At 39.3% G+C, this 23,627-nt stretch overlaps 1 protein-coding gene across 24 annotated transcripts in view; it reads left to right on the forward strand.

The window, feature by feature from the left end:
• Positions 1 to 13,916, forward strand: part of BAZ2B (bromodomain adjacent to zinc finger domain 2B) — a 272,137-nt gene extending 258,221 nt beyond the window's left edge. For all 24 annotated transcript variants that reach the window (XM_054043380.1, XM_054043386.1, XM_054043395.1 and 21 more), the window contains 3 exons: positions 3,075 to 3,337; positions 4,159 to 4,302; positions 12,740 to 13,916. In XM_054043380.1, coding sequence (XP_053899355.1) covers positions 3,075 to 3,337; positions 4,159 to 4,302; positions 12,740 to 12,893 — 561 coding nt within the window. In that variant the 3' untranslated portion in view covers positions 12,894 to 13,916. The remainder of the gene's footprint in view (positions 1 to 3,074; positions 3,338 to 4,158; positions 4,303 to 12,739) is intronic.
• Positions 13,917 to 23,627: the final 9,711 nt, after the last annotated feature.

Consider the following 23,627-nt stretch of genomic DNA (forward strand, 5'->3'; position numbering starts at 1 on the left):
AGGACCCTCCAACGGGGTCACCATTAAGTCAGCATTTTGCAACAGTTGCCACACAGAGGTGTGTGTGAATGATACTAGAGTACTTCCCTATATTTAAAACAAGAAAAAATAGAAACCACTGTGTGGTAATAGTATAGAAAATTCTTAGTCATTTATAAACCTTTGCAGTATTCTGTTTTTAAAGGTAATGAATTCTGCCCCTAGTTTTTTCTCCTTGTATAATTCATTCATATTCTCTGCATCTTACACAAATGATGCAAAAATGTCAGCCCTTCCAGCTTCATCAAGACCCAAATGCTTACGCAATGTGTTAAACATTCATGCCATAGATAGGGAAATGATATACCTATTTACAGTAAGTAATGAATTCTCCATAATCATACTCTTAAAAAATGTGTAACATATAGTTTTTTAGATAAATAAATAGAGAACCCAGATATCTAAAAGGGCCTCCAGCATCATTATTGCTTGTATCCTGGTAATAAATATAATACAATCAGATGTGAATACTAGACCACAAGTGGGGGATTGAAAAAATAAAATAGCATTTTACAAAACCTAACCCAAACATTACAAAATTGTGTTTTAGAGTGTCAGTGAAATTGGTTTTGGGTGTATTTAAACATTTTCTTAGTATTTGCCCCCAGAATAGAGCAGCATTTTGCTAGGTCTTGAGAAACAAGAAGTAAAATTTACTAAATGAAGATGAATGAAGTATAGAAAGTCAGTAAACAGCAAATATTATGAAATCTAAATATGATTTTTTAAATTCTTGTTTAAATTATCTAAGGTGTGTAACACAACCATTTTTAATACATAGTTTTTATTTTGACGGGGGTCTCTTTTTATTCATTTATATTATCTTAACTTTATAACATATTGGCTGGAGAATAGTTGGTTGGATGAGTTTAGGAAAACTTCAGTGTACACTCTTCAGTAGCTTTAGGTGCTTGACTTCTAGATTTAGGAAATCCCTGTTAAGATTAGTGTGTGAATCCAGATGTAATGGTTTTTTTTTTTTTTTTTTTTTTTTTTGGTGCTGTCAATACCCAAACCCTGTTTACAGACTCATCAGGAAATATCTGTATAATGTTTAGTTGAGATTTTTCACTTAGAGACATCCTTGGACCCTCTCCTCCTTTTATCAAATAAGGGACATTTTGGAGTTCATTATCGTTGCCTGGGCAGCTAAATGGAACTTCATGAATGCAATCTATAAATCTGTTGATGTTCCCCTTTCATTATAGGCTTGCTGGACACTTCTTGTTTTCTCAGCCTGCTGTGGCTCCTTTTTAGGCTTTTGCATATCTGGCCTCCCCTATTCAGACGTGGGCTGGTTTTTACATCCTGTTTATCATCCCTTTCGCTTTGCATGATGACCATATGGTCCTCTGATCGAATCCCTTTGTCTAGTTGTGGAATTTCACTGTAAGTAATCTACTAAATTGTTAGTCTGTTTTCTAGACCTCCTGCATCCTGATATTAAGACTAAACTAGGGCTTTCAGAATCTTTAATCAAGAAAGGAGCTATTAGAATTTGACGGTAGAGATGGAAAAGACCTATTCAATCATTCAGTCCTTTCCCTTCTAATTCCGATCTATATTTACATATTTTTATAGTGTCTGTTAATACAAAATCTAGTGTTTTGTCCAGTCTTGTTTTAAAAGTCCAGTGATAGGGTTGCTACCTCTTTTAGCACATTTTTCCAAAGCCTCATATATCTTGCTGTCAGGAAGCTTTCACAGCTTTTTAGCCTACCACGTTCACTTTCTTAGTTTCATCCCATTATTATTTTTATTTTTATATATATGAATGTATGTATTTTCCTTCCCTCCATATTGTTTACCATTCATGTATTTGTAGACTTCTTTCTCCCTTAGTTGTCTTAGCTACACTATACATATTTAACTCTTCTAATATTTCTGCATAAAGCAATGAATTCCTTGTTTACTGACCTTTAAATAAAAATCTTAATCTTCTACAATCTTCAATGTCTTTCCAGTAGTATTGGTCAGAAACAAATGCAGTATTCCAGGTGTGGTTGTACCAAAGCCATTTAGAGGAAGACCGTTACGTCACCAGCCTTTTAATCTTTTTGAATATGTAGTCTGAAATTGTATTTTTTACCAGCAATATTACACTGTAAATGTATTTATAATTTGTTGCCCATCATTACCCCTATGACTTTTTCAGCATTATTGCTCTCCAGGTTTCTCATTTCCACAGGATATCTGTATTTAGATTATTGTAATCCAAATGTATCCAGATTTTTCATTTTCTCAAATTGAATCTCATGGATTTGTTTTCAGCCCATGTTTCTAATCTCTCTGTCTCCTTTTATATTTTTATTCTGTCCATACTGGGATTTTCAGCTCCTCACAATTTAGTTTTAGATGTAAAATTTAATTTGTGTGCCTATTAATCCCTCTTCAGTATCAAAAGTGAAGCTGGACCCATCCTAATATACTCCCCTTCCTTGCCATCTTGATATGTTGCTGTTTACCATGAGTTTACAACCGCCGTGACAATTCACAGTGGTTTGACCTTTCCCCCACGACTAAATCTGCTTCCTCAATTCTATCTATCTATCTATCTATCTAGAGAGAATGTTATGAGGTTGAGAGGACTGGGAGAAGGGGACTGTCCAGAAATTTCTAGAGTTTTAAAGAATTCCAATGGATTTTTGAATTAAGACTATAGCTAAGATTTTTCCTAAGAGACTAGTGATTTTTGTTTGCCTCAACTTTAAGATGCCATAAAGCGGCCTGGTTATTAGACCATGGTTCAATATCTTCTGAAAATCGGGTGCCTTTATAGTGTTCTAAATTGAGGACCCAGAATTCCTAGTCACTTCTGAAAATATTGGCCTATGAATCTATACAGTCTATGATCTTTAGAGATCAAGAAGAATTAAGTGATCTACCTGTTCTTTGTTTGTCATGTTAAATGCAGCGATTGCGTTTTGATACTGTTTGGTGTGTCAGACCTTCATGGGTTTTCTGTTTACAAATAATACATACTTCTGTGTAATCTGGTTATGTTTTGTTACATACTTGGATTCTCTCTATTGTAGGCAAGTGGTCAAACCCTAAAAATAAAAAAACTTCAAATCAAAGGGAAAAAAAGTAATGAACAAAAGAGAGGCAGGAAATTGTCTTTAACAGGAGATACTGAGGATGAAGACTCTGCAACTACAAGCAGCTCTTTAAAAAGAGGAAAAACGGACCCCAAAAAAAGAAAAATAGATGAAAATATTTCTAACCAATTAAAACAAGAAAGCTTCACGCCTGCGAAAAAACTTAAAAGAGATGAATCCAAGGACCTGGCTATATGCAGGTACTGTCTGCCTGTCTTTTGTGAGAGTGATATATAAACATTTGTTTGAAGCCAAATAGTGCCTGCTGCTCTGTTAGTGCGCTTGTAGTAGAGAGAGCACCGAGCCCTGTTCCCTATGGTGCCCCACACAGGAGGCAGTAATAATTTGATTGCAGCCACTGGGGACTGCAAGAGTGTGTAATAGGAGTACCCAGCTAAAGCTACCTGTTGCAACACTTGTGTTCTCATGAGAGAATAGCAAGGTGGGGTGTGGCTAAGAAATCCTACCCCCTTTTCTCCTATGTGCTAAAAAGAGCTGGCAGGGGGAGTCTGAGGAGAGAAGTGTTGTCTACAACTTTCTAAAGGTGTAGGAAATCCAGATGCCCAGCACATGTCAAAGAAGCATTCTGCCCCACAAAGGGCCCCACCATTCCTGTGGTGCACCTTTTTCCCTTGCTGGTTGGCTCTCACTGACAAGTGGCATAATTAAGCCTTTAGACTGTTTTAGAAAATTAGTAGCACTTGTTTGATTTGTGTAGAAGTAAATGAGCTATGTTAAAGATCACCCTGTGGAAAATTTACATGGATACATTATATTCTGTTTGAAAAAATAATTTGAATTTCTTCCTGGAGAACTAGCTTTAAAGACCTAAAAATGACAAACTGAGCATTAACGAGAAACGATACTTATTGAGTGCGTTATGCACTGTACATGGCAATAGTATGCTATCCCTAGTAAAGTTAATAGAGTGACAACACATTGTGAAGGTACATAACGGGGAACATCCTGTGCAAATGAGCCAGCAGCTGAAGGTATTGATTTAAAACCTTGTTTTATTCAGCATGATCCTGTCTGAATTGGAAACTCATGAAGATGCATGGCCTTTTCTTCTTCCTGTAAACTTGAAACTTGTTCCTGGTTATAAGAAGGTTATTAAAAAACCTATGGACTTTTCCACCATCAGAGAGAAGCTAAGCAGTGGACAGTAAGTAAACGTATTGTACATTACGTTTGTGAATGTTCAGCAAAAAAATTAAAATGACACAATCAACTTGAAATCTAGTCATTTTAAAAACAAGGAATTCAAAGTAATTTCAGATGCTATTTGTGCCCTGGAGTTCCCCTGCTAATTTTTATGGTTCTTCACAATTTCATGTTTTATAAATATTTCTCTCTTCCCTGTTCCTATGTGAAATACCCTTTCAAACATCAAGGGAAGCTGAGAAACAAACTTCAGAGAGAAAACAGTAAAACTGACTGTTCACAAAGTGCTCTCAAATGCCCCCAAAAAACATTGAAAAAAATCAATGATTTATTTATTTCAGTTGTAGTAGTCTTTTGAGTTACTTGCATGTTTTGTTTTTGTTTTTTAATTTCAAGACAGGAATGTGATTTTTAAGTTAACATCTCTTTAAGTATTACTGTACATTGGTTATAATTCATTCCAAAGTTATGTACTAGAGGGAAGCATGAAACATTACAACAAATAGTGGTTAATTGTTTCATAGTCCTGAAATTAAAACTGCATCTTTTGTTAGAGAAAATTAATATAAATAACAGGAACAATTATTTACCCCTTCCCCTGACCCTTTTTCAATTCACATGGAAAGATCTCAGCTGTCATTTCTTTCCGGTTTGCATCGCTGCAATCTTGAGAACCAACATTGAAGCATCTTTCAGCCAAGGAAGAAGAGATGGACTCACTTCAGAGTCCATTAGCTCCATTCAGAACAGACTATGGAGGGTTTGCTAGGGCAGTGCAAGGCACTCTCCCACATTTAGCTGAATTTGATCCTATGACAGATTTAAAAACAAACACACACACACAAATGTACAACTATAAGCCTTTCTTTTCAACCATTCCTCTGAACAATCAATGACTACTATAGGTAATACTTTATAGTACACCTCTACCCCGATATAACACAAATTTGGATATAACGCGGTAAAGCATGCTCCGGGGGGTGTGGGGGGGGCACTCCGGTGGTTCAAAGCAAGTTCAATATAACGCTGTTTCACCTATAACATGGTAAGATTTTTTGGCTCCCGAGGACAGCGTTATATCGAGGTAGAGGTAGAGTCACTGGGCCAGGATAGGCAATGCAAAGAATACCAAAGAAACAGAAAATTTGATTCTGCCTGTTAATGCTACTACACTTGCCACCCAATAGATGATGATAGAAATATAGCCTGAAATTCCCAAGGATGTCATGGAGTCATCACTGCAACCAACACAAATTCAGAAGTAAAATGTTTTGCTTCTACTATACTGTAGGTATTTGTGAAGCTCAATAAAATATTAAGAAAATAGTTATGTATAGGTGATCACAGATGACAGGAAAGCACACTGATTTACAGTATTAGGCTCTTAAATTCTATTCTTATGTGTTGACAAACTAATTTTCATCCACGAAATGCTAAAGTAATATTATGTACGAGATTTTCCACTGCCTTGTAGTCATTTACACTAGTGCAAAGTAGTTGTAAAATGCACCCAACAACATAGAGTGTAGAATTCTAAGTAGGTAACATCTTGTGCCCATTTTAGGCTGGTGTAACTATCAGAGTACAAGGCAGTGGCGAATGACAGCCCTTAAGGCCTGGTCTGCACACTAAGTTGTACCAGTTTAGCGAAAGGTGTGATTTTTAAACTGCTTTAGGCCTGGTCTGCACTTAAAAATTAGATCAACTTAGCTATGTTGCTCAGGGTGTGAAAATTTTCACGTCCAAAATGCTGTAGTTACGTCAACCTAACCCACAATGTAGATGCAGCTAAGTTGATAGAAGAATTCTTCTATCAGCCTAGCTGCCACCTCTCCAAGAGATGGATTCACTACATTGATGGAAAATCCCCTTCCATCGATGTAGGAAGCATCTACACTATGGTGCTACAGTGGCATAGCTATGGCGCTGCAGCTGTAGTTTAGACATGCCCATAATTAAACTATTGCAGCTTTTGGGTGTTGAGATTATAATGTTGGTTTAAACCCTGGTTTATATTGGTTTAGCTTGCAACTATAATTTCAAGGTGCAAGCTGATAAATGGATACGATCCAGATTTTAACCAATATGAGTGTCCACACAGGGTGTGCACTAGCTTAACTAAATTGTTTTTTAAAGCTATTTAAGTGAAACTGGTGCAACTTCTGTGTATAGGCAATCCATAAATCTTCAATTTAAACCGATTCTCACACCTACGACTTGAAGCACAGATGGTGCCCGACTCTGGACTCCTTACTTAGAGAAAACTCCAGTTAAAACCAGTGGAAGATTTACTTGAATGAGGATTACCTATTTGGCCCATGGATTGAGGATTATACACTGTATTTATGTAAGATTTTTCTGTACCTCGGCACAACGAGTCATGTTATGGATTTAGTTTCATTTTTGCCTGATTCCTTGTTTCTTTTTTTAAAAAATTGGTTTAATATTGAAAACAGTGCCTTGAAGTAGATGAGGTGATGGTTAGACAGCTCAGCAGAGTTGACCTCAGCATCTCATATATTCAAACCAGAACCAAAAATGAGAACAGCAGTACAGCATAAAATACGTCTTTTAAAAGTGGTATAAAAGTAGGTCAAGGGAGTTTTACAAATATATCCAAATAATTCAGTAAGCCTTATTGACTCTGAAATCAGTTTTTTCTCTACCTAGTTATTTTATATGTGCCCATTGCTGTGGTATCTGGGTGTCAGTTGTCATTGTGCTATTCCATACTATGAGCCACTAAGATGTATATACAAATGTGCTTAAAAAAGGTTAATGCAATGTATGCATCTCCTTTTCAAACAACAACAACTCATGCAATCAAATGTTGTACATAATATCAAGAAGGCTTAAATCAGATTATGGCCTGAGAAAATGGCAGAATATACTTTTTTCAGTAGTACATTGTTATCCCCCTCAAAAATCCCCTTTTGAATGGTAAAATTCTCCTTTGTTTGCGGGGTCACTCACTGTTGCAATGCATCAATACTTTCCATGTGATAAGGATCTAGGACTAAATTTCAAATAGTGGACCAAATCATAAAGTGGGAGTACAGTCTAGCTCATAGGGAAAATGTGCTCCGGTGGCATAAGGCTGAGGAACAAAATCTTCAGCATATCCATGTTACAAGCTAGAATATCTGCAAGTGGCCTACTAGTAGCTACTTGATCTGGAAGGGGGCTAGTGATTTGTGGAGGTCTGGGCCTGTGCCACTGAAATTTAATTGGAGCTTTGTCACTGACTTTTCTGGTGCAGGATTGTCCCCTGCTAGTGAGGTCAGATCCACAGGATATACAAATATAGAGGTGCAGAGACACTTGGGCACTTTCCTTATTGCTTGGGGTACCAGTGTAATGGAAATGCAACATTCTTCTTCAAGTTGTCACTATGGGTGCCCCACTGTAGTTGTGTTTACATCCCTGAGCTGTGGATAAGAGAACTTCAGTATCAGCATCCACTATGCCCGCACATGCACTGTCTTTCCTTGTGCTGCGCAATGAGGCTAGTCAGCCTGCACAGGCTAACCCCCCTCAGTTCCTTCTCAACTGCCCCTGGTTAGAGATGGAGCTATTTGCAGTCCAATTAGGAACATTACTTTCTATTTTCATTTCTATAGTTAATTAGTCTGTCTCTTAGTATAATTGTAGTTTTTTCTAGACCCCATTATTCTCTTAAAATTTTAAAAAATTTTAAATTAAAAATATTTTAACACCCCACCTACGTGTTTTTCTTCCTTCTTGGGGACCTTTCCCCTATGCCTGGTATGCCTGGTTCACTGGGCTTCAAGAAGTGCCTTACTTGCAAGGAGGCAATGCCTATTGCAGACAAGCATTCCTAGTGGATTCCCTGCCTTGGGGAAGGCCACATCCAACAGACGTGTGGTCTCTGCCAGCAGCTCAGGCCATTTTCACATAAGGACAGAGAGCTCCGACAGAAGATTATCTTCATGGAGGCGGCTCTCGGCTCCTCTCAGGATCCGCACCACAAGTCACTTGGCAGACATGAGTCTTCCCACAACCCTCTACATCTAAAGGCAGTGGGTCGAAGAAGCAAGCTGCTGACCCTTCCCATACGTCATCAAAGAAGAAGGCAGGAAGCCCCCATAGTGAGTCCCGAGGCAGCTGTAACCAATCCCCATCACGCTCGGTATCTTCAGTATGGTCAGCACCGAGACCTTCCCAGTCTGGTACCCACGGCTCACAGAAACGACAGCAGCTGCTACCATTGACATGCCCATGGACCTAATGGGTACAGGCACTGAGTCATCGGCACTGAGGGACAGGATTAGGTACTCCCGGTACACGAGTATGTATCAGTACCATCATCAACACCACATCTGGCACCGGAGTGACCAGTACGGGCAAGATCCCCGTCTCCCCCAGTACCGCCGTTGGTACCGGTGGAATTCCACCACTCCAGAGACCTCCACCTATCGGACATACCGGAGTCCCTACTTCTTAGTATCCGGACCTCCACACTGAGCCTCCGCCTAGCATGCGAATTATCCCCGTTACCATGCCATGCTCTCCCGCTCTTTAGTGAAGGGTCAGACAGTGAGCCAGAGGAGGAGGCATCACAGTACTCCTCTCAGGCTCTGTATGGTGCCCAACATCACCAGGGCTCTAGAGTAAACCCTCAGATGGCCCCACCATCACCATCTTGGAATGGCCATCTGTGGGCACCACTACTGGGCTCTATGTCACCTCCACCCTAGTGGCCATATTAGGACTCATGGGCAGCATATCACCAGCATGCCTCTCAAGCTTCAAGCCTCATCTGAGAATCCTCGAGGCACATCCCCTTGGCCGCAACATCTGCAGCTTCGGCACCTTCAAAAGACATCATGGAGGAACATGGAGGCGGTGCCCTGTATAGAGGATGCACATCCCAATATCCAGCTCAATGCCCGTACAAACCTCAGAGAAAGAAAAGTTAATTTTCTAGGCATAAACCATTTGGGTCACAATCTTCCTTGTCCCAGCTGTCTACATCCAAACACCAATTTTGACAGGCTAGATGTGGTGTCGATAGACCACGCCCCCCAACTACTATAGCCGACCAATGCTTTTACACCCATTGGGCCACCAATTAGCATCATTTCGCAGCGTCCGGGAACACATAACATTGGACCAATGGGTCTTAGAGATCATTCCCACTGGTACTCCATCCATTTTACCTCCCTACCCCCTCCACAGCACCCTTCCCCATCCTCCTTCGGGGACCTTTCTCATGAGAGTTTACTACTACAAAAGATTAATCGCCTCCTCCAGTTAGGAGCCATAGAACTGGTACTTCAACATCTATGAGGCAAAGGGTTCTACTCTCGGTATTTCCTAATACCCAAGAAGAAGGGAGGCTGGAGACCCATACTAGACCTCAGAGCTCTCAACAAGTTTGTCAAAGCTCAAAAATTCAAGATGTCACTCTAGCAACAGTCATTCCAGCGTCGGAACAGGGAGACTGGTTTTCCACCATCGATCTTCTGGACACCTACTTTCATATCTCTCAGACGATTTCTCAAATTCACTCTAAGACAAAACCACTTACCAGTATGCAGTGCTCCCCTTTGGACTATCATCAGCCCTGAGAGTATTTTTCAAGGTTCTCTCAGTAGTAGTTATGCACTTGCACTCCCAAGGGATCATGATTTACCCTTATCTGGATGTTTGTCTCCTCAGAGCCCCATCTATCCTAGAGACTCTGACCAAAACTACAGTATGCCTGTTTACAGAATTGGGTCTACAGATCAATGCCAAGAAGTCAACCCTCATTCCAGTACTGTGCGTGGAATTCATAGGCACAGACTTTGACTTGCTACAGGCCAGAGCTCTGCTACCTCAACACAGATTTCACTCCTTGGTCACCCTCATAGAGACGTACAAACAAGCCCACAAATATCAGACACTACCTCCAACTCTTGGAGCATATGGCAGCGAGCACAGCGGTAATACCACATGCCAGGCTTCACATGTGATGCCTTCAGATGGGGTTCAGCTCAGACCAAACGGGGACAGGTTAGAGAAACCCGTCACTACTCTCCAGGATCAAAAACTCCTTAGACTGGTGGAAAGACCCAGCTAACGTTTGCAGAGGGATTCCCTTCTCGCAACCTCACCCTTCAGTTCTTCCCTCCACTGATATATGGCTCATAGGATGGGGTGCACATCTAAATTACCTCCCCACATAAGGCAAGTGGTCACCCACGGAGATCTCCCTTCATATCAACCTCCTCGAGGTCAGAGAAGTTAGGAATGCCTGCACCCGCTTCCTACCATTGATCAAAGGATATCACACAGGAGTTCTAACAGACAACATAGCCTGCATATACTATGTAAACCGACAAGGGGGAGCCAAGTCACCCTCCCTTTGTATGGAAGTGATGAGACTATGAACTGGTTTATCTCCCATGATGTCACACTGTCAGCAGCCTACCTTTCAGGCACACAGCATTCCATAATGGACAGCCTGTCATAAATTCCCACATGACCACGAGTGGGAGCTAGACCTAGTAGTACTTCACAATCTATTCAGGCGATGAGGGACGCTGACCACAGACTTGTTCGCCACTTACCTGAATAAGAAATTTCCACGCTACTGCTCCGGAGCAGGAATAGGAAAACACACCTTGGGCGATGCTGTCCTCTTCCCCTGGGACGGGGACTTCCTTTACACCTTTCCTCCTTTTCCCCTGCTATTGAAGGTCCTGCTGAAAATAAAAAGAGATGGCGCACATGTCATTCTGATCGCTCCTACTTGACTGAGACAGACCTGGTACCCTTACCTGTCACAGCTCACAATGTGCCTGCCGATCTCTTTCCCAGTCACTCTGAACCTTCTCTCCCAGGACAGAGGATGTAACCTGCATCCCAACTTTGGGGTTCTCCACTTCAAGGCATGGTTCCTTCTTAGTTCAAACACCTAGAAAGCCCCTGTTCAAAAGAGGTGCAAGAGGTAGAAAGTCCTCGACACAACGTACCTACTTGCAAAAATGGTCCAGGTTTCGGATTTGATGTGCTTCCCAACAAATCTCCCTGACATCCTTGACTCTTCCATGTACCTTAGACTATGCACTAAAAAAAATTGGGGCTATCGCTGAGTTCTCTCAGAGTCCACCTAGCGGCTATAACAGCCTTCCATCAACCAGTAGAGGGATGCGTGATGCTGTCACACCCAACGAGTGAAAGGTTCCTCTAGGGTATAGTAAACCTCTTCCCACAACCCCAACTTCCTACTTCTACCTGGGACTTAAACCTGGGACTGAAAGGACTGACTAGGCTTCCCTTCAAACCCATGGCCACCTGTTCGCTTATGTACGTCTCAATGAAAATGGCCTTCCTGATAGCGATCACCTCTGCTAGGAGAATAGGAAAAATAGTGGCTCTGATGGCACATCCCTCATACACCATATTCTTTTCAGACAAGCTTACTCTCAGGCCACATCTGAAATTCATTCCCAAAGTAACCTCCCTGTTTCACACGAAGCAGTTAATTCATCTTCCAACCTTCTACCCCAAGCCTCACCGAGACAACAGGGAGGTTATATTACACACACTAGATGTCAGGAGAGCCCTAGCCTTCTACCTGGACAGGACGAAGGTTTTCAGGAAGTCCCCCTGGCTTTTCCTCTCCATTGTGGAAAAAGCCACAGGCTCAGCAATATCACCCAAAGAGCTCCAAGTGAGCTCAAACTGTATCAGACACCGTTACCAAGTTTGCAGTATGACCCATTCGGATACTATTCATACACTCTCTACAAGGTCTATCTCATCCGTTGTCTTTTTCAAGAATGTCCCCATCTCAGAGATCTGTAGAGCGGCGACATGAGTGTCAGTACACATCTTTGCAGAACATTATGCAATCACTGGGGACTTCGCCGAACTCTGGGACCCTTCCATCCTGCAGCTGGAGGCCCAGGAGCCCAGTCGGCTGGCACAGGCCAGCTGCGGGTTTTTCTTTGATATGTAGACATACACATATGGGTCCGTGTGCTGGACGATTGCTATCACAAGAAAAATTAAGGGAACTCTTTAGTCCATTTAAAAGTCAGTGATGCAGCCAAATAAGGGAGGAGTAAAATGGAAATAATTCCTTATTATTTTAACCAGAAAACTATTGAGGGAAGAGTGTTGGTTGAAAATTGGTGTTGGTTCTAGTATAGACCTGGAATTCTCCCTTCTAGACTGTACTTTCTGCAAACATCAAAAACAAAAATAGAAATTATCTTCTTTGCTCTAAAGACTATTTTCCTGGAATTAGTTAATATTAAAACTAGAAATGTCAAAATTATAACTTAGATGTACAGTATATACTGAATATTTCATGGTCATCTGTACATTAATTTGTATTTTTACATTCCCTTCTGATGTATGTAGGTTTTATTTTTTTCCCTGGGATTCTGTGTTCCAAAAAAACCTTACCCTCTCTGTTCTTTCAGGTACCCTAATCTTGAAGCATTTTCTCTAGACATCAGGCTTGTTTTTGACAACTGTGAAACCTTTAATGAAGATGATTCTGACATAGGCAGGGCTGGCCACAACATGAGGAAATATTTTGAAAAGAAATGGACAGAGATTTTCAAAGTGAGCTGAATTTATCAGAACTCAGTTTTTTTCCTTAAACAAGGACAAATGAGACCAGCAATGTGAACTGTATTTACATAAAAAGTGCAAGGCACACGCATAACTAATGACTGTTTTTTTTTCCTTAAAGAGAAGTATCACAGAAGAGTGATACTAATTCTAAAGGCTTCACTCCTACAGCAACCATGGCCCTTGGTTATTGGTTTGTGTGTTTTATCAAACTAATTTAGGTAGAACAGGGAAGCACACCCAAAGAATTTCAAAGAAAGGGGTGTTATAGTGCAATAGCAATTTAAAATATATCAAAACGCACTGAATATTCAACCACCAGAGCTCTACTTGGGGAAATGGTTCTCTTTTCCCTTTCAATAAATATCTATTTTTCATTTTTTTACTTTGTAGTTTATTTTTTAGTGAATGTATTTAATTTTATGAATTATTTATGATTAAACAGCATCCAGAATCTTCGTTTTCTGTGAAAAGGAAGAATTAGAAAAATTGCTTTAAATCTTGAAAATACAACAAGGAATGTTTTAAAATATAAAACAAAGCCAAGTAAAACTGTTTACACTGATGTGCTATAAAAGCACTAAAAGTTAAAACTTTACTGTAGAGTTACAAGTACATTTATATATATATGTTGCTGCATCACTTGTGTAGTAAAATTGTATTTGAAGACAGTGAAGAAAATTGGAGACATATGTATATACTGTTCATTATTGTTTATATTACGTCTTGTTTTAAATATGTATGATGTGTACATATTATTTGCAGACATTATTGTTTATGCCTTAGAAGGACTGTAGCATTTTATTTTAGTCTTAAGGTAATTATAGCTATATGGCTTGTACAGTAATTATCCTCTACCAACACTGTGGAGTCTCCTTAATCTTGGTAGTGCCTGCCTTTAAAACAGGGTGTAGGGGATATTAGTTTTCCATTTTTCTATTTTGTTATATAATTTCAAGCCACCAGGGCCTCAGATTTAAGTATAATCATTTGTATCCATGTGAAATAAAATTGTGACAATTTCTTACGCACACAGTATTTTTTCATAGAAACATTTCCCTCCATTTGCCTTGCCACAGAAATAACAAAAGACATTTGTAACCACTGTGTTTTATCTACTGTGTGTTGTGGTGGCCTGTTGGAGGCAGATAGATCAGAATTTTTTTTTTTTGTACGTATGTAAGAGTACTTGAAGCTTTATTTAAAACAAAAACGTTGTGGAAAAGGTAGCATTCTTTTTTCTTTTTTTCTTTTTATAGGAGTGTTATTTTTCACTAGTATGTGTGGCACGGATACAATAAAAGACTGTTTTCCAAACCAGTTTTTCTTGGTTATTTAGTACTCAAGATATATGTACAAAAGAAATATTGAAAAATGGGGATGATAATCTTACCCATTTACCTCTTAGGAGTATTAAGATTGATTGATTAATGTTTGTACATTTCTATATTAAAATGTTTTATATGTTAAGTGTGATTATAAAATATATATAATATATATGATAAAAACTGTGTGTGTGTATATATATATATATATATATATATATATTTACACACACACACAGTTTTTAACTATCTATGTATGAAAGGTAGGTATTATTACATATGTTTTATTACAAGTTGGAAAGGCATGTCTTTCTGCTTAAACTTAGTTCTGCTTCATACTTGTTCTATAAATCAGATCAAATATTTGTTTTTCAGAAAGTTAGTGGAAAAATAATTCAGTTGTATTTAGCTGTGCTAGGACCCAAACATGAAATAAAACTTAATTTTTTGGGGAGTACGGGGAGAAAACAAATATGACAAGGCACTACAGAAAAGCTAAGCTTTAAGTATCTAAAATCTGTTTCATTGATTCATCAGTCTAGGTGAGATACTTGATAAGTCTCTTTCATAATTTTATAGCAGTAAATTTTTTTTTTGATATTTTCCGTTGTCTTTGTCCTAATTTGATTCATATGCTACAAGGCCTACACTGAAAAAGCTGAAGAGACTCTTCTAAGGTTAGTACAGTCTGCCAACAATTTTACCTCCCTTAAAGATGCATTATTATCAAGTCACATTGTCCTGGTAATGTCCTTTAAATAAATAGAGTTCCAACACACTTATTTACTATGAAACAAGTAACAAACCAGGCTGCCATTTCCCCATCTAATCTCAGGCGCTCCAAAAACCTTTCACCACTGTGCCTGCCACTCTATTCTTGTTAGGAAGGCAGTGAAGTGAAATTGACAAGAATCCTTATATCTGAAGAGAGCAGGACTCTTGTAAATGTCACTGTAAGGTCTGTATAGAACAAAGCAGGGCAGCCAGGTACGACAGGTAAGGTAAGAATTCCCAGTGGCAGCAATTCCCAAACTGTTGTCTGAGGACCAGTTACTGATTGTCTGAGTTACTGAGTTGTCCAGGCACAGGATGATTTTGTTTCCTTTCTCCAGCTGCTTCTACTGGTACCACTTCTTTGCAAAGAGTCTGGATACCTATAGAAGCAGCTGGAAACAAGGAGGATCAACCAGCCTAATTAGGCAAAATGCATCACATTAAATATAGTACAAAATGCAAAGTATTTTCCTAATTCTTTTTTTATGTGATTACAGTAGTTGCCACAGTTATTAGAGGGGGAGGTGTTCTGTGCTGTTGTGAATAGGAAAGACATCTGTGGGACAACCATGCCGTGAAGAAGCAGTCAGTCCTTTTCATAATGTGCAGAGCTGCTGTCCCAGGGGATCTTTTTCCTTCAATCCCCCTGCTTATATTTTTTGGTTTAATAAAATGTTTTTGCCAGAAAACTAAGGATTAATGATGGAGTCAGTCACCGCATAATATATGTGATAACTACAAATGGAGGATGTTGCCTTCTATCCGTGAGACTACTGTCCCATTGTATCAGTATGGAGTTAAAAATTATACCATTTTTAGTCACACAAACCCTCTGTGCCCAATCAGAATAGTTTCAAAATAAATTAATAAAATACATATGTATGTACACATTGTGAAACCTGCATCAGAACACCCTTATTTATTACACAAACTTCTGTTGATCACCTGGAGGTATCCCGCACACTATCCATCTTCACTGGAATAGCTGCTACTTCCAAACCTCTGGGCAACTGCAAAGCGATGCTGTTCATTTGAAATCAATGAGCCACAAAAATGTTTGTTTCTTTACCCTATATGAGATATTTCTCAAAAAAATTACACTGGCCTACACATGGGACAGACATAATTCAGTCCTTATTTCTGTGACAGGTTTAGGTCTAATATCTCAGGGCTAGATATTTAGAGATATCTAGATATAGAGCTTTCTACCACTGCAAAAGGGAGATTCCCAATAATGTCCAATAAAATGCAGCACTTATTTCAAGTCCTGAAAAGTCCCAAAATAGTGGTCTTTAAAGGTGTGACATTTTTATCTCAGGTAACTTTTTAGAGGTGCTGCCTATGTTGTAGTGGATAAGCAGCATACCTAAACTGAGACAGCAACAACATCCAAAATACATTTGAACAGGGAGCAGTTTTGGTAAGTTATTTAGCAGGATTTAGTTCTGCTTTTATCCATATCAGAAATCAGTACTGTATCTCTACTATATAGAGCTTATAAAAAGATTTGTTCAACTTATCAATGTTTGTGCATGTTTAGCAACCTCATTACTAAAATATGCAGATAGTGCCCTCTGCAAAATGTAAAATTATTAATAAAAAAGCAAAATAATGACCTAAATTCACAATACATTGCAGAGGAAAGTGTAAGATCATTATCAGGGTGTTGTATAGGAAACAGAACTGGGATGCACTACTTAAGTGCCACTATCTCTGTCGTGGAACATGCCAACAATACAACATGACTGTTTTTAGGAGAGGAGCTGAAGAAATAATTCTGCAATTGAGACTGGGGAGGTACTTTAGCTAGCCATAATAGGAACATATGAATTGCTATATTGAATCACATCTGTGGTCTGTCTCATCTGGTATCTTGTGTTTGATAGTGGCTAGCACCACATGCTGCACAGAAAGTGCAGGCTAGTTCACAGTAGGCAGATGTAGGATAAGCTGCCTCCATATGATATATAATTACCCCAAATGGAATTCATGCAATATATGGTTGATTTTAAGACATGATTTTTCTTCCCACAGTCCTAATTAGTGCTCTGAAGGGAGATAGGAGCTGAGGAATTGACTCAGCATGTTTGGGTTCTGTTCTTGTTTTAATGTTATCGTTCGCTAGATGACCTTAGACAATTTACTGAACCTATGTCACATTTTACTCCTCCGTATAATACTTACCTACTTTGCACAAGTGGTATGAAGCTTAAATGTTTGTAAAGAGAAAAACACTGTAAAGCTTTAAACAGTTATATACCAGTGATACACACTGAATATGGGCGGAGTTTAATGTATGCTTATCAAACTCCATGTAGTCTATTCAAATTAATGCTATCAATGAAATCATCAATTTATTTAATATATTAAAAAAACAGATGAGAGGATGTAATTTAAGTACCAAAAAATTATATTTCACTTACAGCATTGCTCTCTCAAAAAATGGCACTTCGAAATTTGGTTAGCTGTGGCAGTGCTACAGGTCAACAGGATGAGTCTGTAGCATATTTCAAAAATGTCCAAGACAATTAGATGGGTGTTGTGATGTATGGCACATTTCTACTGTCATAAAGATGGTGGGAGTAAAGATGATTCACTCTATCTTGGGCAGAGTCTAGCCAAATAAAATTATTAAAAAGGAATGGGAGTAGCTGGAGAGTAACCTACTAGCTGCCAAAACTGTTAAATTTGGAACAGAGCTATAGAGAATATACAGTGAGAATTAATGTTAGAAAAATCTTTTTAAAATGGTAAAATCCTGTGAGTGTATGTATGTGTGTGTATGTGTATATATATATATATATATGTATAGTGTGTGTGTGTGTATGATATTTGTATTTCAGTTGCACGTGACTTACGAGGAGAGGCTGAGGGAACTGGGCAGAAGAGAAGAGTGAGAGGGGATTTGATAGCAGCCTTCAACTACCTGAAGGGGGGTTCCAAAGAGGATGGAGTTCGGCTGTTCTTAGTGTGGCAGATGACAGAACAAGGAGCAATGGTCTCAAGTTGCAGTGCGGGAAGTCTAGGTTGGATATTAGGACACATTTTCACTAGGAGGGTGGTGAAGCACTGGAATGGGTTACCTAGGGAGGTGGTGGAATCTCCATCCTTGAAGGTTTTTAAGGCCCGGCTTGACAAAGCCCTGGCTGGGATGATTTAGTTGATATTGGTCCTAGTCCTGCCTTGAGCAGGGGATTGGACTAGATGACCTCCTGAGGTCTCTTCCAACCCTTATCTTCTGTGTTTCTATGATAGGATCCCCAGTCATAGAGCAGGACCCCATTGTTCTGATCACTGTGCAAACACAGCCAAAAGGTGTATGTGTGTATGTATGACAGACAGCCTTCTAAAGTTTTGTAAGGTTATGTCTACACTGTGTTTTAAAACCTATGGCAGTGAGACTGAGTCTGGTGCTAAAAACTGCAAGCATTGTGTCTTGGGCAATGGTTGTTTAGGTACAAGTAATCACAACCTGGCTACATGTATGAAAAAAGAATACAAACCCAATTAGTAAAACACATAAATGCTGTAAAATGGCCAGTTTCCCAAAACAGAAAACAATTGAACAACATTGATTGGGAGGAAAATTTAAACAGAAAAATATGAATAATTGGGAGTTATTTAAGAACATTTTACTAGATGCCACAATTCTGCAATCATGAACAAAGGCTGCTTTGGCTTAAGAAAACATTCTGGTTAAGAAGAGAAGTGAAAACAGCAATTTAAAAGGGAAAGTTGATATCAGTAGGTATTAATTAGAAGTTATTAAATGTGTGGACAGTTAATAAGGGGAAGCTAAAGGTATCAATGAAAAATCTATAATCTTTTGGGTAAAGGATATAAGGGAATTTTTAAGATGTCCAGCTGTTATTATTTGTAGATAAAATTGTCTTAATATGCAGAAAAGTTCAATAAATATTTAATATTTGGAAAGTGTGGATTATGTATTCATACTACAGCAACAATGAAATGTTTTCTATTCCCACTGTAACTAGGAATGAGGTAAAAAAAAGCATCTGTTAAAGTTTAACGTGTTTAAATAGGCAGGACTAAATTTGTGCCCAAGCATTTTAAACAAATTGCCTGAAGAAATGTGTGTCATTTATGTCTATTTTCAATAAATCTTGGAAAATTGGGGAAGTTCCAGAAGACTGCAGGGAAAAAAAGCTAATATTTTGCTAATATGTTCAAAAAAAGTTTTTGAAAAAGTAAGTGGGATGACCCAGCTAAGCTTAGTTCAGTTAGCCTGACATTAATCCTAGGCAAAATCATGGAACAGCTAATACAGGATTTAATCAAAGAATTAAAGGTTGCTAGCATCAGTAATGACAGTCCACTTCGTTTTACTAAAAATAGGTTTACTGAAAAGCAAACAATGTTTTTTGATGCAATATAGATTTGGTGGATCAAGGCAACTATAAAAGCACTTAACTGATTAAGTGATAGAACTCAGTACATAATTGTTAATGTATAGTCATCATCAAATAGGGCTGTTTCTAGTGGAGTGCCAGAGAACTGTTCTTGGCCCAATGTTTTTCAATATCTTTGTCAGTGATCTGGAAGAAAATATAAAGTCACCACTCGTCAGATCTGGATTAACCCATAGGCTAATAAGGTATAGCCTTGGGCCCTCCTATTTTTAGGTCCTACTTTAGGCCCTAATTTTTAGGCCTTATTTGTAGGCCCTCCATTCCATATCGAAGTAACAGCTGAGTGACAGTAGCGGGGCCATCAGAAATTTTTTGTCTCATTAGATCTTGCTTTGTACATATTAATTCATCAAGATTGTGAATTCAGTTTATGGTGGTTGTGATTTTGTCTTTTTGGGCTAAGTGTTTGTGGGCTCATGCAATGAACTTTGTACACAGAAGGCCTACACTGGACAATAGAAACTGTGTCGAAGAAAGGAGGATGGAGAAATTGAAGGCGGCCAAAGAAAGACGGCAATAAAGATGTAGTGCTGAAAGGTGGTACTTCTCTCCTAACGTTTTTTCCTCCTAAGTCTGGTGGTGAGGAAGTCCAGGCGAATACCAGCCCAAGTGAACCTGCTGCTCCTGCGCCTGATAAAAAGAAGCAGCCTCCTGTGACTTATCTGCAGTCTGGCCCCTCTCCTCTGAAGACTTTCCTAGTGATAGTAATACAAAAATATCCTCCTCCAATGATCCAGGCGAGTGGGACATGACTTCTCAAGATCTCATTGCATATTGGATTGAGAAGGACCCACAGAAATGCCAATATCTAGATGTTGACTTTTCACTGACAAAGCAAAAGTACACCAATCAGAATCGTTATCTGACCAAATCAATGTTTGAACATGTGAAGCCTAACAGACAGATTGGCAAGAGAGAATGGCTCATCTATTCGCCTTCTAAGAAGAAAGTGTACTGTTTTTATTGTCGCCTGTTTTCTGATACCAAAAAGTGGGGAATTTTCTGCAAAGGCTCCAGTGATTGGAAGAATACTGCATATATTACCAATCATGCAGTGAGTGAGCAGCATGCATTGTCAGTTAGCAACTACCATGCCCGAAAGAAAGTGGCAGAATTGATACCCAAATGGAAAACCAGTTTTTGGAAGCTTGTGCTTTTTGGGAAAAGGTTCTCAGATGCGTAGCTGAAACCATAGTTTTGCTTGCTGAGTGTGGTCTGCCATTCCGTGGCTCAGATGAGACTGTTAGATCGAAACACAGTGGCATTTACCCTGGTGTTCTAGGGCTAATCACTAAGCTTGATCCTTTCTTAGCTCAGCATCTCAATGAACACGCAAATCGTGGAAAAAGCCATACATCATATCTATCAAAGACTATTTGTGATTAATTCATTGCTGGCAAAGAAGAGGTTATCAGCCATTGTAGATGAGATCAAAGATTTGGGATATTTTTTCAGTGTACATTGACTCAGGACCGGAGGTGTCACATGTAGATCAGCTGACTGTCATTCTTGCGTTATGTGCTACCCAGCTGACCAGTTGAGCATTTCATGACCGTCATAAACATCACCAGCCACAGGGGATAAACTTGCCTTGGACCTACTTGATTTCCTCACCAAAAGTGGGATTGACATCAGCCATTGTCATGGCCAAAACTATGACAATGCAAGTAATATGAGTGGCAAATATTCAAGGATGCAGGCAAAGATAAATGAGCACAATGCTTTGGTTGATTACATACCACGTGCTGCACACTCACTCAACCTTGTTGGCCAGATTGCTCTGGACTGTTGTGTTGAAGCAGTTTCTTTTTTTGGATTTGTCCAAGGATTGTACAATTTTTCTCTCTGCATCAACCAGTCGTTGGACGATTCTTAGAGATTCACTACCAAAGGGATGCCCAGTGCCCAAATCACTCTCAGGGACACAGTAGAGTGCCAACACTGAAGCTGTGAATGTGGTTGTTCTGGGATACCCCAGCATCCTTGAAGCGCTAGAAGGCATCAAGGATGATGAATCTCAAAAGTCATCAACAAGAAAAGATATGAATATCCTGAGTGATGCAATGCATCTGGAATGATATACTTCAGCCATTCAGCAGGTGAGGTCTAAGCTTGCAAAATGCTCAAATTGACCTTTCCACTGCTGTAAACCTAATGAGGAGTCTTGGAACTGTTCTTCAACAAATGTGGGATAGTTTTGATGAGTATTCAGAGTAGCAGCCGTGTTATCACTACAAAAGTTTTTTTTCTCCTGCTGATAATAGCTCATTTTAATTAATTAGCCTCTTAGAGTTGGTATGGCAACTTCCACCTTTTCATGTTCTCTGTATGTATATATGTCTTCTTACTATATGTTCCATTCTATGCATCTGATAAAGTGGGCTGTAGCCCACAAAAGCTTATGCTCAAATAAATTTGTTAGTCTCTAAGGTGCCACAGGTACTCCTGTTCTTTTTGATGAGTATGAAATTCAGGGGGCTGCAAGGACTGCTAACCATGAGTATAAGTCAGCCAAACGCCGCAAAAGACAGAAGACGTGATGATGCAACTGCCCACTCATTCAATAACAAGGAAGTCTTCGGAGTGAATACCTTCATCACAATCATCGACAAACTATAGAATATCGGATCGAGGCTTAGGAAAATATTGACAAAACCTTTAGTGTACTGACAAATTTTTTGCCTAACATTTTAAGTTCCAAAGTCAGTGAAGATATCAAACGTCTGTGTCAGAAGTACCCAGACAATCTCCCTGTAGATTTTACTAAAGAGTTTCTTCAACTTGTTGAATTCACGTCACTCAGACAGAGAAAAGATGATGAAAGCAAATCTATTTGCAAGTACTGAGTTATGAGTGAATTAAATGTGATAGAATGTTTCCCAAATGTTGAAACTGCATTATAGCATTTGTCACTAATGATCACTAACTGTAGTGGAGAACGTTTCTTCTCTCTTCTAACAAGGTTAAAAAATGTCCTCCAATGCACCATGACTCAAGAGCATCTCAGTGCTTTGTCCCTCTTGAGCACTGAGGCTGAAATCATCAGGTCTTTGAATTACGATGACATCATTTGTGACTTTGCCACAGCTAAGTTAAGGGGGAAAAATTGAAGAATTGAGTGTAGTGAGAGTAGAATAAACTTAATTTTACATAAATATGTATGCAGATAAATATTTGATGACTTGGTAATTTTTTTCAATATGTAATTCATACTGAGGCCCTTCCCTCCCATTAGCCTTAGGCCCCTCATAACTTTAATCTCACTCTGCCACTGGTAAAATTTACAGATCACACAAAGGTAGCTGGAATGATAAATGAGGGCAAGTCATTTAGCACTATCTGGATTGCTTGATTAAAATAGGTGTAATCAAACATGCATTTTAACAAAGTCAAATGCAGCAATTATATATGTAGTAATAAAGAATGTGATGTAAGAGACTGTATCCTGAACAGGATGTATGGGTCAAGCAAGATCCAGTCAAGCTACACCAATCCAACCGGGAAATTATTTTTTTAAACTTGCCACTAACTAACTACTGGAAGAGCTTAAGAGAAGTGAGAGATGGGATGTCTGTCTGAATGATATAGTCTAATTCAAACAAGTTAGGCGGCTTGACCCAGGAATTAGGCAGTAAAAGTGTACCCCACCTGTTAGGTAAGGGATCTGGCTACATGATCACTATGATGCTTATGGCAGGTGTAGTGTATTAAAGTGCTCTCTGAAGTAAAGGTGTATTGAGCATGCTCAGTACATCTCCTGAAGTCACTGCCCTTCACGCTGCCCTTATTGGACATAAGATTCTGGGGATTGCTTTTGATGGGTTAAAAAGTGGCAAAGGGGGCAAATCAGAGGAGGGGGGTAGCCAGGTTCTGAGCAGGGGGTGAAAATTTACTGGGCAGGGGTCAAGTAGCTGGGGCAGCATTAGGAGAGGAGCTAAAGGGCAAAATCATGAAGGGGGAGGGGGGAAGAGAAGAGGCAGAGTTAAGCCCAGAAGTGAGGCCATGTCAGGGGGAAAAACCCTGGCACAAGCAGGGGCAGAGGGGGTAGCAGTTACCCCAGTGGGACTCAAACAGCGGTGCTTGGCAAAATCGTTTGGGGGGGGGCCAAGAGGCTTTTTTTATTTGAGCAAAGAGGCTTTTATGCATGCTCAGTTTGTGTGACCATACAAATAAATAACTGCTACAGATAGATTTCTAAACATAGC

The sequence above is a fragment of the Malaclemys terrapin genome, chromosome 11 (genome assembly GCF_027887155.1).
Source record: "Malaclemys terrapin pileata isolate rMalTer1 chromosome 11, rMalTer1.hap1, whole genome shotgun sequence".
Lineage (NCBI taxonomy): Eukaryota > Metazoa > Chordata > Testudines > Emydidae > Malaclemys > Malaclemys terrapin.